Here is a 12764-nt window from a genome sequence, read left to right as displayed (position 1 = left end):
ACAGACAGATTAATTTGTTCATTAAACTTTTCTTTAAAGTTATTTATACACACATTATTATTTAAAAATAAATAAAAAGAATATATTTAATTTCTTTAAAAATTAAAATTTAAAAGTATAATTAAATATTAATAAAATATTCTAAAAAATATTTACATTTCATTGATTAATCATTAATTTTACAAAAATAAAAAGATATTTTTAATTTTTATTATAATTTAATTAATTATTTTAATATTTAAATTAATCTTAAATATAATTAAAATTTATTTTTAATTAGTTAAATTAATTCTAAATTTGATAGTTGAAAATTAATTTTATATATTTTAATTAATAATTTATATAAATTTTTTTTTTAATAATTTAATTTTAAAATATAAATAATTTAATAAAATATTTAAGTAGATAGAAAAAATGTCTGACAATGTTGGAATATTAACGTTACGGGGCTAAACCTGAATCAACATAAATGGGTAGGTAAAGAATATTTAGAAAAATGTACTACGCCTCAACCCTTTCTCATTGATCCCACAATTTAGAAAAAAAAAAAAAAAAAGGGCTTGACTTGTGTCTGGGACGCGGCAACGACGCCGTATTACTCACCATAACCAGGCTTGAAGATATCCAGATTCTAGCGGATCTTCCTTTCGACTAACCCTCTCTCGCTCTCTGATAGCAAATTTCTCAGTTTTTGCTTTACTTTGCTGTGTATTGTTTATAGTTTTGGTTCAATATGAGCGTCACCCAATTTGCCATGGTAAATTCTGTCAATCTCTCTGCTTTCTCTCCAATTTTTTTAGCTGAAATTCTCTTGATTTATACGAGTAATTGGCCAATTGATTATGTTTTTTCAGTATAATTTTTGCTAATTCAGGAAATTATTGTTAATTGCTCAAAAGTATCGTCAATTTCATGCGAGGAATTAGAGTTGGGTTATTAGAATTTAGAATTAATGAATTTGTGTTAAATGAAGGTGGAGGAATTGGCTTTTCTTGTGAGGGATAATCTTCCTTGCAAGCATCTCATGCTTTCCATGGAAGAGTCTTTGGTTAACTTCCTTCAGGATGATACATGGTAGCTTTTTATTACTGTCATCTCTTAGTTTTGAATTTGTACTCATTGCAAATAGATTGCTAAGAAGAATATGGGATTTCAGTGCAGATGGGATCCTAGAGTTGGAGCCAATGGATCCGTACAGTCGCCTTCTCCTGCATCGCCTTGCAGATATATTTGGGTATTTACTTATTTTTCAAACCAAACTATTAGCTAGAGAAATTTGTACTTTATGTTTACTGTAACTTTTTTTTTTTTTTTCATAGGGTTACAAGCGTAATACTGTTTTGTTTGGTGCTAGATTTGCTCATGTGTCTGTTGGTGAAGGAGATGAGCGGCATTTAGTTTTAGAGCGATGCTCAGAGACATCAATGTATGTGAAGACACAGAAAGCTCTAACCTACAATTTGTTTTGGGAAAGAATCAATTTTTATTGACTTCTGTTGTGTAAAGTTGGATATATGAGCGTTTGAATATGTGACGAGGTGGATAGATGAGCATAGTTTAATATAGTGTATGAACTTTGCATTTAATGTTGAAGTTTTTGAATTGGATGCTTTTAACATTCGTCATTTCAATCATAAACTGGTGGATTGTTGAGTCTGTTGCATTACATTACTGATGACACCATTTGGGATCTTTGGCACTTCTACTAGTTAAAGTTTAGCCTAAAAAGGCTATGTTTTTTAACTTTATAGGGCCATTCTTTTGTTCTTGTTCTCAGAAGAACTCTTGAAAGCAAAATGTTGAATATGAATATTTTTAATTACATTTTCTATCTTAGCTTCTGTGTTTGGCAGTACTTGCACTTTATCTTCTCTCCATAACCTATGTTTTGTATTGCAGACCTTCTATCCTTGTAAGTGACATCTTGTTTCAGTATGAAGAATCTCAGCCTCTTACAACATCACACCAATTATTGAGGAGAAACAATGCTCCTCCAGGTAAAACTATTCATGTCCCTTCTTTTAAAACATTGCATATACTACTACAGCCCCAATTCCAATGTGTTATGCACCATTACTGGGTGAAATTTAATCGAATGGTTGAAATTATTGTTCTCTCTCTCTCTCTCTCTCTCTCTCTCTCTCCTTTTTTTTATGAAAGAAGAAATTTTATTAAGTAGCATATTTAGTATGAACAGGATGAAATGGTTTTTTCCTAACAAGTGTACAAAAAGAAATGAACTAGAGTGTAATATACATCAAAATAGGAGTGCTAAAACATTAGTTGTGAGGTTCAAACCACCCAGTTGGAAAAAAAAAGTAAAGTGTTCAATGCTCGTATACTTTTGAGACATCTTAAATAACACTGTGGCGTTACTGATGCTGCTTGCTAAAGAGAAGGGCATTTAATAGGCCCAAGGTGAAGGTTTAAACAATTAATATTAGATGAGAAAGAGTTGGCCAGTATCTTTCTCTTAAAATGGTATTTTATTGTGGCTGGGGGTAATCCAACCGAAAGGTTGCTGAATATTGTGGCTTATAATTGCCTTTTTTTTTTTTTTGTTCTATATGATTTCCAGTTTTAAAGTAGATCTATTAAATATTGGAACAAAGGGCTTTGTCAGTGGTAGAAAAGGTTTCTATTAGGATGATTATGATATTTTGTCCACCAGTTTTTGTTGAGGGATAAAGTTTACCTGTTATCAACATAAAATATATTGGTATACTTGAAACATTGTTCTCAAATACTATGAAGGATTGCTTTCTTCAAATTTAGGAGTTTAGTTATTCTCTGAGACCTGAGTTGCGTAGGGACTTTTGCATATTTCCCTCTTTCCTTTTTTGGGGTTTTCACTTATTTCTATTTGTTTATTATCAGTTAGTATAAACATTTCAGATACTCCAAATGTTGGGACCTGGTAATAACTTGCGCTTGTTTCAGTATTGAAGGCAAAGTCACCTTCTTTCCTTACACTGGAGGAGAGAGAAGCAGCTTATTTGGCAGCTCGTGAACGAATTTTTTCAATGAATGAGGAAGAGATGAAAGAGCCTCAGAAGCAGAAGCCACGAAGTGTGCCTGTGGTTGCCCGTCGAATGATTGCTCATGCATTGGGCCAAAAAATAAGTCCATGGAATCAAGATGCTTCTGTTAAGAATTGCAAAGGACATGAAGTTCAGACCACTGAGTTGAATGTTCCAGACAAGAATAAAATTGATCCCAATTCTGGTTTGGAAGGCCTTAAGGAAGCCAGTGTCCAGCCTGTGAAAAATATCGATCCACTTCGTAAAGCGAAGAGCAATAACCATGACTGCAATGCATCATCACCTGCTCAGAGGAATTTGCCCCATGAGCCATTTGGAAGGAGTTCTACTAATGGATCAAGTAGAAATCGTGTCAAGGAATACTCAAAAGAGGAACACTTGGGAGCTGCAAAGAGGATGTTTGCTAACGCCTTGGGACTGCAATCGACCAAGGGTGGTCTTGCGAGATGCACTGCAGCAAAGCAAGTTGACTTGGAGTGAGGGGTTAAACAGTCTTTCCATGTACGAAATTGGTTTGTTTTCTTTCTGTTGGACACATGATGGGAGCTCTCAAGTTTCCAGTATTAACAACCTGCTTGTTTGATGGCATAGAAGCACAAGAGCCCTTGATGAAATGTTTTCAAAGAGCTGCAGAACAAAAGCGTCAAGAGGTAACGGGTGGCTTTTTACATCTGCATTCGATTGCCTGCAGTAACTTAATTGCCAGCCCACTTGAACGGCTGTTCCAAGAGGGGTTTGGAATTATGGTTAAGACAGTGCAGACACACGATATGATGTTTTTCTTCATTGTGGAAGAGCCATCTGGATGATACCGAAGCTGCCTTCGATTGTTTTGGTCAGCTTCTTCCCAAATGTGACACGTTGAAACTATACCCGGATGTCATTGTGTTGTATTTATGTGCTTGCCGTCAAACACATAGATATGTATCTTTACGAAGGAGCATATAAAATAGCTGATGAATTTTTTTAGTAGTCTAGTTGATGTGAATGGAATGCCATCCATTCTTCTTGGTTACCATTGCAATTAATATTTATATGATGTGTTTTTAAAGAAGTCAAATATGATTATAACTTTAGCCAATGTCGTGTTTTTTCCCTTTATAATTTTTTCTTTTTTTTTTTTTTTGAATCTGCTTCAAAGAAGATTTCAATATCTTCCATTCCACGTTATTGGGGTGATTGAGATGCATAGCTTTATTTTTTTTCCCCAAGATAAATGACAATTCAAGAATTTTGGTTAATATAAATATATTACTCGACTCAACTAATCTTTTATCTCAAGAATTTAGGGTCACCTATATGAATTCTCTTTCTTCATTTTAAACGCTTTTGAATTAAATTTTTGAAAATTTGTAATGCTTCTATGTCATATTGTACTATTTTTTCCAAGTCGGTTTATATTTATCCTTTTCTTTTTTCCTCTAACCTAATGTATTTTACTTGTCTAACTGGAATTTTCGTATATCTATGCTCACATGACCAAACTACCTCAATCTATCTTCTCTTGACTTATCCTTTCAACTTATTTAGAATTTTACAATCACATAAAACTTCCTTGAGCCAATATAGTTAAAGTGATTATTTTGAGAAAGTATCAATCCATCGAAACTAAATACTTCCCTATCACCAGTTCGGCCTTCACTGAACTTGCAATGTATGTATTCTGTATTCGTTATACTTAACTTAAACACATTAATTGATTAAAAATTTAGAAAGGTTTATATTGAGATAATCAAAACAAAATAAAATCTCCTAAGAAACTTGAAAGAATGAAATATTAAATCTCACAAAAGAATATGCAACCAGAAAAAACCTAACTACATACGATTACAAAATCAACGGTCCTTCCCCTCATCAGTGATCCCCTTCCCCCCCTCTCATATATGCAAGAGGGAATCATTGTGCCACAACAGCAAATAGTGCCCTATAAATCATCCAACCAGTAAAAAAAAAAAAAAAGATTAATAAATTCATAAAAAAGCTCTACTATCCAACCCCCTCCTCCAAAAATTGCCCTTGCGTACCATCAAAGAAAAGGCCATGTTCCTTGACAAACCCAATTCCTGCACTCTGTAAGTTTCAACCTTTGATCCTTGAAACATTAGCATCAAAAATAGCCAGGTTTTGGCTGCAGTGTTATCCACGCAAGGTAATATAGGATGGGCCTGATGCTCTAGCCATTAATAGACATTTATCTGAGGACCAACTCTGTAGACATTTCCAGACACTTTTGACCAACTCTGACAGTAGAGTGAGTAGCGTGGTATTTAACTTGCTTTTTAACTTCACCAAGCTATGTTTGGCTCCCTGACAAGGAAGTAGAAGATTTTGATGTTAAACTATGAAGCAATGATTGAGTAGTAAGAAGTTTTTCCCTTAGAATGACATTGTAGTTGTACAAATTCTGCAGATTCTTCTGGATATCAGAAATCTCTAGCTCAGATCCACCCTTGAATTCTGCAATAGAAAGCAACAGCATTACATAAAGAAAGCGATTAGAAAGCAGCACAACCCAGTAAATGAAATGCTGAATCAAAGATTTTGTACAACTGTTATGTTCCATCATAATTAAAGATCTGTACTTGAGGAGAACGTTTCCAGGTGGACCTATAAACTATTCACATGCAACTAAGGTGGAAATTTACAGCACCAATATACAAGTTACCAGGAAATTATATCATTTACTTGGGCCCTACAAATATTTAAAATTGCAGGAAAAGATGATAATTTGAGCCAAATCCTTGTTTGATAATGGTAACTTTTCTGTGTACCATTTGATGTGTACTTCCATTCTTCATATCACATGTCTATAGGTATATGTATTTACTTTTCTTTTCCTCTTTTTTGGATTGAAAAAAATCTGATTCCATTAAGGTCCCCAAGAAAGTCTCTCAACAAAATTTGCAAAAGGATCCTCGCAAAAAGCATAAATTCATCATTCCAACAAAAACATTGAGCAAAAAATGGATATATCTTTATGATCTCGTTTTGTAACCATGGTCTGTGGACATGGTACATATTGCACTGGGTAAATGGTTCTACCATTTCCTCCACCTCCCCTTTCTTTGGCCAGGGGAAACAACCTATGTACCCCAAGGCTACAGACTTGTATGTCCTTTCATTCCCCTGAATCCTGTCCCACAAAGATAAGCAACCATCTTTTTTTTTTTTTTTTTTTTCCAGATATAAACGTGTGCACCCTTTGCAATTATTAGCTAGTTTGACAAGTAAGAATTGAACTTCTTTATGTGAGCCTTATAAGTGCTTTTGAAGGTTATGTTGCTTTACATTCTAATTCTTCATTTTCTTCTTCAAAACCCAAAATAGCCAGCTTATGCCATTAACAGAAAATGTAACAAGAACGAAATAAGCCAAAAATGAGAAAAGAAGAAATCCCTAGTATTACCTATTGGAGGTGGCAAAGGAATGGCATTATCATCAGTAATTGAATGGGGTTGAGACTGTGAAGTATCTCCCTCACATAAACCAACTGAATGCTGAGTTACATCATTTGTAGAGCCAAAAACTTCACCTTTCACAGACTGGAAAACCATAAACAGTGTGAAACTTATAAGGTGCCAAGGATCAGCAAAATCTCTGCTTAATAAATGTTAGGAAACAATTCATAGTCAAATGTTTTAGCTGCATCATCTACACAATTTTCATAGAAGACACCACACAATTTATCAACTGAGAAAGAGAGAGAGAACAATTCATAGCCAAATGTTTTAGCTACATCACCCAGATACTTTTCATAGAGGGGACCATACAGTTCATCAACTGAGAGAGAGAGAGAGAGAGAGAGTGAGTGAGGAAAAGGAAAAGGAAGAGGAAGGAGGAGGAGGAGGAGGAGTAAGGTGCTAATATGCTGTGACAAGTAAAGAGCTGAACACCTTCAAATTCATAGACAACTATTGAAGCAGGATTGTCTTCTAGAGATTTTAGGAAGAAATATATGAAGTAGCATTAACTTTATTTAGGAATTTGAGTTAGTTTGGGATTCCTAATTAGTATTTTCTTGCTTTGGGATTCCAAATCCTAGTAGTAGCAGGATTTAAAAAAAAAATATTGAAAATTATTTCTCATCCCCTTGAGTGTTCTTCTTTGGTTCTACATCACCAATTTAGTTGGTTCAATTAATGGTGTTCTAGAATGGAAATATGCTGAGACGAGAAAAGAAGTGAGAACAGATTTCTTCTATAAGCTCCATTTGCATTTGCAGCACATGCAAAAACTGCTGCTGTGGTGATGAGGAAACAAAAAAGCAAACGTACACGCTGTCCCCCTGAATCAGAAAATATCCCTTCAGAGTTCAATGTGCATCCTGCTACAGATGATTTCACTCCCTGTGTATCGGTGTGTCCCTCAACAACATTCTGCACAATTAAAAAAGTGAGGGGGAAAAAGAAGCTCCAAATAGTGATTCAACGAGTGAGACAACCTTAGTGCAGATCGCACAAATGCAATTAACAAAACATTACCTTTTCACTAGGTATGCTAACTCTTCTGTTCAAATGGATACTATCTGTTCTCCTTTGTGACGCCCTCTTCCGTGATGATAGCGATCCATTGCCACGAACAGATGGTGCCACGAAACAACTGCAACTAGATCCATGTTTGCTGCTCTCAAGGTCATCAGCCCATTTGCTGCAACCCCATGTGTACATTACATATTTCCTCAACTAGTTATTGGAAGAATATAAACATATATCAGTTAGGTAAATTACCGGACCCAAAAATAAAAATTGAATCTCAATGTAAAACTTGCCAATGCAGAAAACAAGCTGCTTCCTCAGAAAGGCACTCACTTTATCCCAACGTTTTTGAGCTTTTAGCCGATTTCTTATGTTTCGCATGGTGCTATCTTCATTGCGAAGTTTTTTGATTCTGTACTCGCACTACAACCAAGCAGGTAACAATAATATAAGATAACTTGTATTCCTCTGGTAACTTTACTTTTCATCGTAGTTCAGTTACAATCATCCACAGACTAAAATAAGAACTTATTCTTACATTTTCAAGCATCTTTCTACACCATAGTATTTTAGTTTCTGATAATAGATATTACATCTACCATGAAGAGTTATCTTTAAAATTGAGAATAAATTTGCCACCACCATCATGAGACTCTAATCACTATATTACAAGTTTACAACACACCTCAATCCATCGTGACTGTGAAACTGCATGGCCACTTACAACACTAGTTTTACCACTTCCAGCTCTGGCATTATGTGGAGCACATACATTGCATTTTCTGACAATCAGCAATTGCAGAAATTGCAATACATTGCAATACATTACAAATTTACAATGCTTACATTTACTTGTTGGAGCCTCTTCACGGAATCTTTAAACTATAGGTGCTCTTCAGCACTCTTTGACTTAACCATCCCCAAACATCATGCCTACAAAAATGCACCACCAAAACTACCATTCTGCTGCTCTCACTACAACCACCTTTTCAATTTCATCACCATAACATAATGCTTATGTTTCATGTGCTCTGCCAATGGCAGACAAAGGATTCAATATAAAGTAATCTGTTGGAACCTCGTGTTGACCTTGAAGATCAAGTCCTAATAATTCTTTTGACATAATAATTGCACAATGGATGCTTTAACTTTTTAAGAATTTAGACACATACATTACATCTGCATGCATGTGCACTTAAGAATAACAATTTTCTTCTTCCACTGGATTTCTTAAATTATTATATCAAAACAGATGATAGAAAGGACAAAAGGACATCTGTAAAAGGAATAAGGATCATACTTGCACCAAGAAGTAGAAAAATATGCCAATACAAATGCAATATAGACCACCAAGATCTGCAAGGAAGCTCACTGCATTGTGAACAGAGAGTTGTGTAAGATTACAGAATTTTGAATTATTGTTATACAAATAAAACTATAGCTTTTTTGTAAAATAGAACACTGCAGCCTACCAAGAGACCTCGCAAACCCAAAATACACAATTTTCTTTAAAAGAAAGGTACTAGGACAGCCAACCATGTAGCTTGACCAGCAAAATTTAAGGGCATATCTATTTTTTATGTGCACATAAAAAAGGGCATTGTTAGGAAAACAATATGGCAAAAACCGTTCTCTTCTGGATAGAAAATCCAAATGAGATTTGAGTCTTCAAAACCAACTCAGGAACTGCAGTTGACTTCTAAATGTAATTTTTGCAATCACTCTAAATCATCATTTTCAAAGCCCTTGTTATAGAAAGTCAATAGGGTTTTATACATTGCTATTTAGTATAGGATTTATATTCCTAATTAAGTGAAAGAAGGGGTAGACCTAAACTGACTTGGAGGAGAGTAGTACAACATGACATAAAAGCATTACACATTTCCGAGGATTTAACCCAAAATTGTTTAGAATGGAGAAAGAGAATCCATATAGCCGACCCCAAATTCTTAGGATAAAGGCTTAGTTGAGTTGAGTTGAGTTATATATAAATATGTAATGTTCTATTTTATAGAAATAATGAGAATATTAAAGATGTAGCCCTTTGATTTCTTTCTCTTATCTTTCTCTATTTCTTTTTTTTTTTTTTCTTATTCTTAAATCTTAACAGCCCTTGTGGAGTAAAATGTGCAAACACATCCAAAAATATGAGCATAAATTGTCATCACAAGGTAAACAAAGTAAAAAAGCACAAAGGTTATCTATTATCAAGCTGCAGCTGCAGATTCTAAATAGAAGATAATCCAAATACTGGCACATATACACAGTGAGTTGCAGATCACTTACCAGGACCCATTATGTTTTGTTGTTCGATCTCAACAAGATAAGCAGAGAGGTAGTTGACGTACAGCGTGGTGTTGACTAGTCCATCAGTGGAAGTTTGAAGGGAGGCTTGGAGATGTGTTGCATCACGAGAAAATGAACCCGGAACAAACTCATGAAATAGAGGTTGGATGAGCCTTAGATCATGCAGATTATGGTATATTTGAGGAAATAGATTAAATTTCAATACATTTGGATCCCTCCCTCTGAATGTAACTGGTCTATCATCAAATGCACTTCCATTTTTTAGTGTACCACTAACAAAACTCGTATGCCTTTTATCGACATGATTTCTTATGGTAAGGTTGAACTGAAAACCAACAGCACTGGCAGGAACGTTTGGAAGATCAATAAATTGCCAGGAAATATACATAAAATCTTTATTGAATCTGCAGTTGTTACACTTAAAAGTTAGAGTTGGCCCTGTACTTGTGTTCTGGCAGGTGTAGTTAACTAAATCTGTAAGACTGACAACCCTGTGGTCAATAAAGCCAGGATTCCCTGTAACTAAATTACCAAGACCATGCAAGTTTGAACAGCTCATACTAGAAATGGTGGTTACATTAAATTCCATGTCATTGACAAAATAAGCCAAATCGGGTGCATTTGTTGCTCTCACATTATGCACCTCAATGGTTCTCTTTGATATGATTTGGTAAAGCAACCTGAAACAGAAAAGCCAAGTCAATTTATGTTCACATAAGAACAGATTCTGAGCAATTTACATAGTACATTTGTATCTAGAAATAGCGACTGTCTGCTCAAAAAAGGAATGCAAAAATATATACTCACGCAGCAAACAGACCAATGAAAAGTATCCAACTTGCCATTGAAAAAGTTCCACCAAGTTCTGTTTTTCGCTTCACAACCACCTGCTGATCATCCTACCCCCCCCAAAAAAATATGTCAAAGCAATTTCACATTGGAAAATCAAGAATCAAAAGAAGACCGTTAAGAGATACACATAAAGGAAGCTTTCAGATGATAAACAAAAGAGTTCAAAGAAAGAAGTTGCCATGACTGAAATCTATGGGTAAAACTCATTTAGAAAGCTGGGAATCCCCCTTCTTGAGCCAAAACAAAGTATTTGAAGCTTAAACAGAAACAGTAACGGTCTAAGTTCACCATCCCAGAATATCTGGCTATCATATCTGATCCCCAAATAAGAAGTCAATCTAGGACTTCAAGAACTAGAAAGTTTAATTTCAGCAGTTCCTTCAAGCAAACAGCTATGCTCTGTGTGATTAACTTCCACTAAAGTCGGTTGCAGCTAGTAAAATAACAAGCGAACATAAATCCAATTTAAAACCCAGAATGAAGAAAGAGCGACTAAAACCAATAAGAACAGCCTACTAACTCTAAAAAGCTCCTTTCTATCATTTTTTTTTTTTTGGAACTGAAACTCTAAGAAAGCTTAACTGCAGGAAAAAGGCATACCATATCAGCTATAAATTATTAGCATGTCCAATCAAAAACATTATACTCAAAACCCATAAACAAAAAGAGGAAAGAAATCAATAAGAGTGTATTATTTAATAAACAAGGCAGTAACTTACCAGCCAATGCCTAGTGGCAAAGCAAACATCCAAACGACTAATCCACCACCTAATATTGAACCAAAAATTTCTACCATCGCCAAGCTTCCTACACCTCAAGAAGAAGCAAAAGAGAAGCCAAGAGAGCAGCATAACTAAAGTAGCTTCCAAGAAAACTGCCTGCGACTGAGTAAACTTCTTGATAGAATCAAAAGAGAAGATGGTCTCCGGGAAGGACACGGAGTAGGCAATTCCAGTTTCGGTGTAAATGGCAGAGCTAGCAGTGAACAGAGAGCAGGTGTTGGAGGTGCGGTTGAGAAGGCGGCCAGGTGGGCACGCGCAGAAAGTGGCGTTGTAGGTGATGGAGCCTCGGGGACAGGTTGCCATCTCAGTTGAATCCCGGTATCTTGAAGATGGATGGGAATGAGTCTGGTTCTTGGATCAAAGGAAGGAAAGTCCCTTTCCTTTACTTTCCTTTCCTTTGTATGTAATTGGTAAAGGAGGGAGTTAGATGGAAGAAGGAGAGCAAAAAGGAGACGAAGATTTGAGAAGAGCAAAAGCTAATTTTCTACGACATGCTCACTTTAGGAAGATCGAAAGAAGAAATGTTTTCCTTTTCTCTTCCTTAGCGGAGGAATAGGGAATCCAGGTTTTTATACAGAAGACAAGGAAAGCAAGGAATGTTCACTTCACGCAGCTACTGTTTTTTTTTTTTTTTCCTTTTCGTTTCCATTCCATTACATTAATTAACCAAACAAAATAATATATTTCTCCTATAAAATTGTAAAATTAGCAAAAATAAAAAATAAAAAATAAATATTTTAATAAAAAAAATCATGCAATTAAAATCCATAAATTTTTTCTGTTTTTAGAAAAAAATTAAAAAAAGAAAAAATATAAAATAAAGTAAAATAAAGAAAATTATTATTTTCTATATAAATAATTTACATAAAAAAGGAAAATAATTTATATATTTTACATGTTTTAATTGTAAAAAAAAAAGTGAGGAAAGAAATTATACATTTATTCATATTGAATAAATAAAAGTATATTAAAAATGATTATATTGAATAATATAGTTGAATAATTTTAATTTAATAAAATTATATAGTGGAATAATATCCAAATAAATATTTTAATTATTTATAATTTTAATTTGAAATTAAAATAAAATAATTTATAAAATTAAAAATTAAATTAAAATAAATTAAAAATTAATTTATTGAGAAAAAAACAAAAAGACAATGCTAACATTAAGAAAAAAAAAAGACATAAAAGGAAAAAATTAATACTACTTTCCACTTTTTTCGCTCAATTTAAATGAAAAATAAAAAGTTCAAAATAAATTTTTATAATTTTTTTATGGAGAATTACACTTTTAATTTTTCAAT

General features: G+C 34.1%; 2 protein-coding genes across 9 annotated transcripts; one reads left to right on the top strand and one right to left on the bottom strand.

The window, feature by feature from the left end:
* The first annotated feature begins 541 nt into the window (after positions 1-541).
* Positions 542-4013, top strand: LOC110665585 (uncharacterized). Of its 4 annotated transcripts, none has more exons than XM_021825787.2 (6): positions 542-757; positions 974-1074; positions 1157-1234; positions 1355-1426; positions 1900-1997; positions 2941-4013. In XM_021825787.2, the coding sequence occupies exons 1-6, from the start codon at positions 734-736 to the stop codon at positions 3519-3521; spliced, it is 954 nt and encodes a 317-aa protein (XP_021681479.2). In that variant the 5' UTR covers positions 542-733; the 3' UTR covers positions 3522-4013. The 4 variants fall into 4 exon arrangements, with proteins under 4 accessions (XP_021681479.2, XP_021681484.2, XP_021681497.2 ...); XM_021825805.2 differs by having other exon boundaries at positions 739-757; positions 1162-1234; XM_021825792.2 differs by lacking the exon at positions 1355-1426.
* A 757-nt stretch (positions 4014-4770) lies between these two features.
* LOC110665557 (uncharacterized) lies at positions 4771-12097 on the bottom strand. Of its 5 annotated transcripts, XM_021825746.2 has the most exons (9): positions 11395-12097; positions 10631-10722; positions 9803-10503; positions 8817-8887; positions 7850-7939; positions 7523-7723; positions 7316-7417; positions 6448-6583; positions 4771-5498 (listed from the first exon to the last, which is right to left on the bottom strand). In XM_021825746.2, exons 1-9 carry the CDS (start codon positions 11758-11760, stop codon positions 5335-5337), a joined length of 1923 nt encoding a protein of 640 aa, XP_021681438.2. In that variant the 5' UTR covers positions 11761-12097; the 3' UTR covers positions 4771-5334. The 5 variants fall into 5 exon arrangements, with proteins under 5 accessions (XP_021681438.2, XP_021681455.2, XP_021681446.2 ...); XM_021825763.2 differs by lacking the exon at positions 10631-10722 and having other exon boundaries at positions 11395-12046; XM_021825754.2 differs by lacking the exon at positions 7316-7417 and having other exon boundaries at positions 11395-12044.
* Between the last annotated feature and the right edge of the window lie 667 nt (positions 12098-12764).

Source organism: Hevea brasiliensis, chromosome 3, assembly GCF_030052815.1.
Source record: "Hevea brasiliensis isolate MT/VB/25A 57/8 chromosome 3, ASM3005281v1, whole genome shotgun sequence".
Taxonomy (NCBI): Eukaryota; Viridiplantae; Streptophyta; class Magnoliopsida; order Malpighiales; family Euphorbiaceae; genus Hevea; species Hevea brasiliensis.
The sequence above is the reverse complement of the archived record's forward strand: the minus strand, read 5'-3'. Positions and strand labels throughout refer to the sequence as shown.

Excerpts from the sequence above, each read along its gene's own strand:
- LOC110665557 (XM_021825746.2), bottom strand. The coding sequence starts at position 11,760 with ATGGCAACCTGTCCCCGAGGCTCCATCACCTACAACGCCACTTTCTGC. Across the intron at positions 7,940-8,816 it reads TTTTCTACTTCTTGGTGCAA|TGCGAGTACAGAATCAAAAA; the intron begins GTATGATCCTTA and ends GCTTGGTTGTAG. Across the intron at positions 6,584-7,315 it reads CTGATTCAGGGGGACAGCGT|TCTGTGAAAGGTGAAGTTTT; the intron begins GTACGTTTGCTT and ends ATGGTTTTCCAG.
- LOC110665585 (XM_021825787.2), top strand. The coding sequence starts at position 734 with ATGAGCGTCACCCAATTTGCCATG. Across the intron at positions 1,427-1,899 it reads CGATGCTCAGAGACATCAAT|ACCTTCTATCCTTGTAAGTG; the intron begins GTATGTGAAGAC and ends TTTGTATTGCAG. Across the intron at positions 1,998-2,940 it reads GAGAAACAATGCTCCTCCAG|TATTGAAGGCAAAGTCACCT; the intron begins GTAAAACTATTC and ends CGCTTGTTTCAG.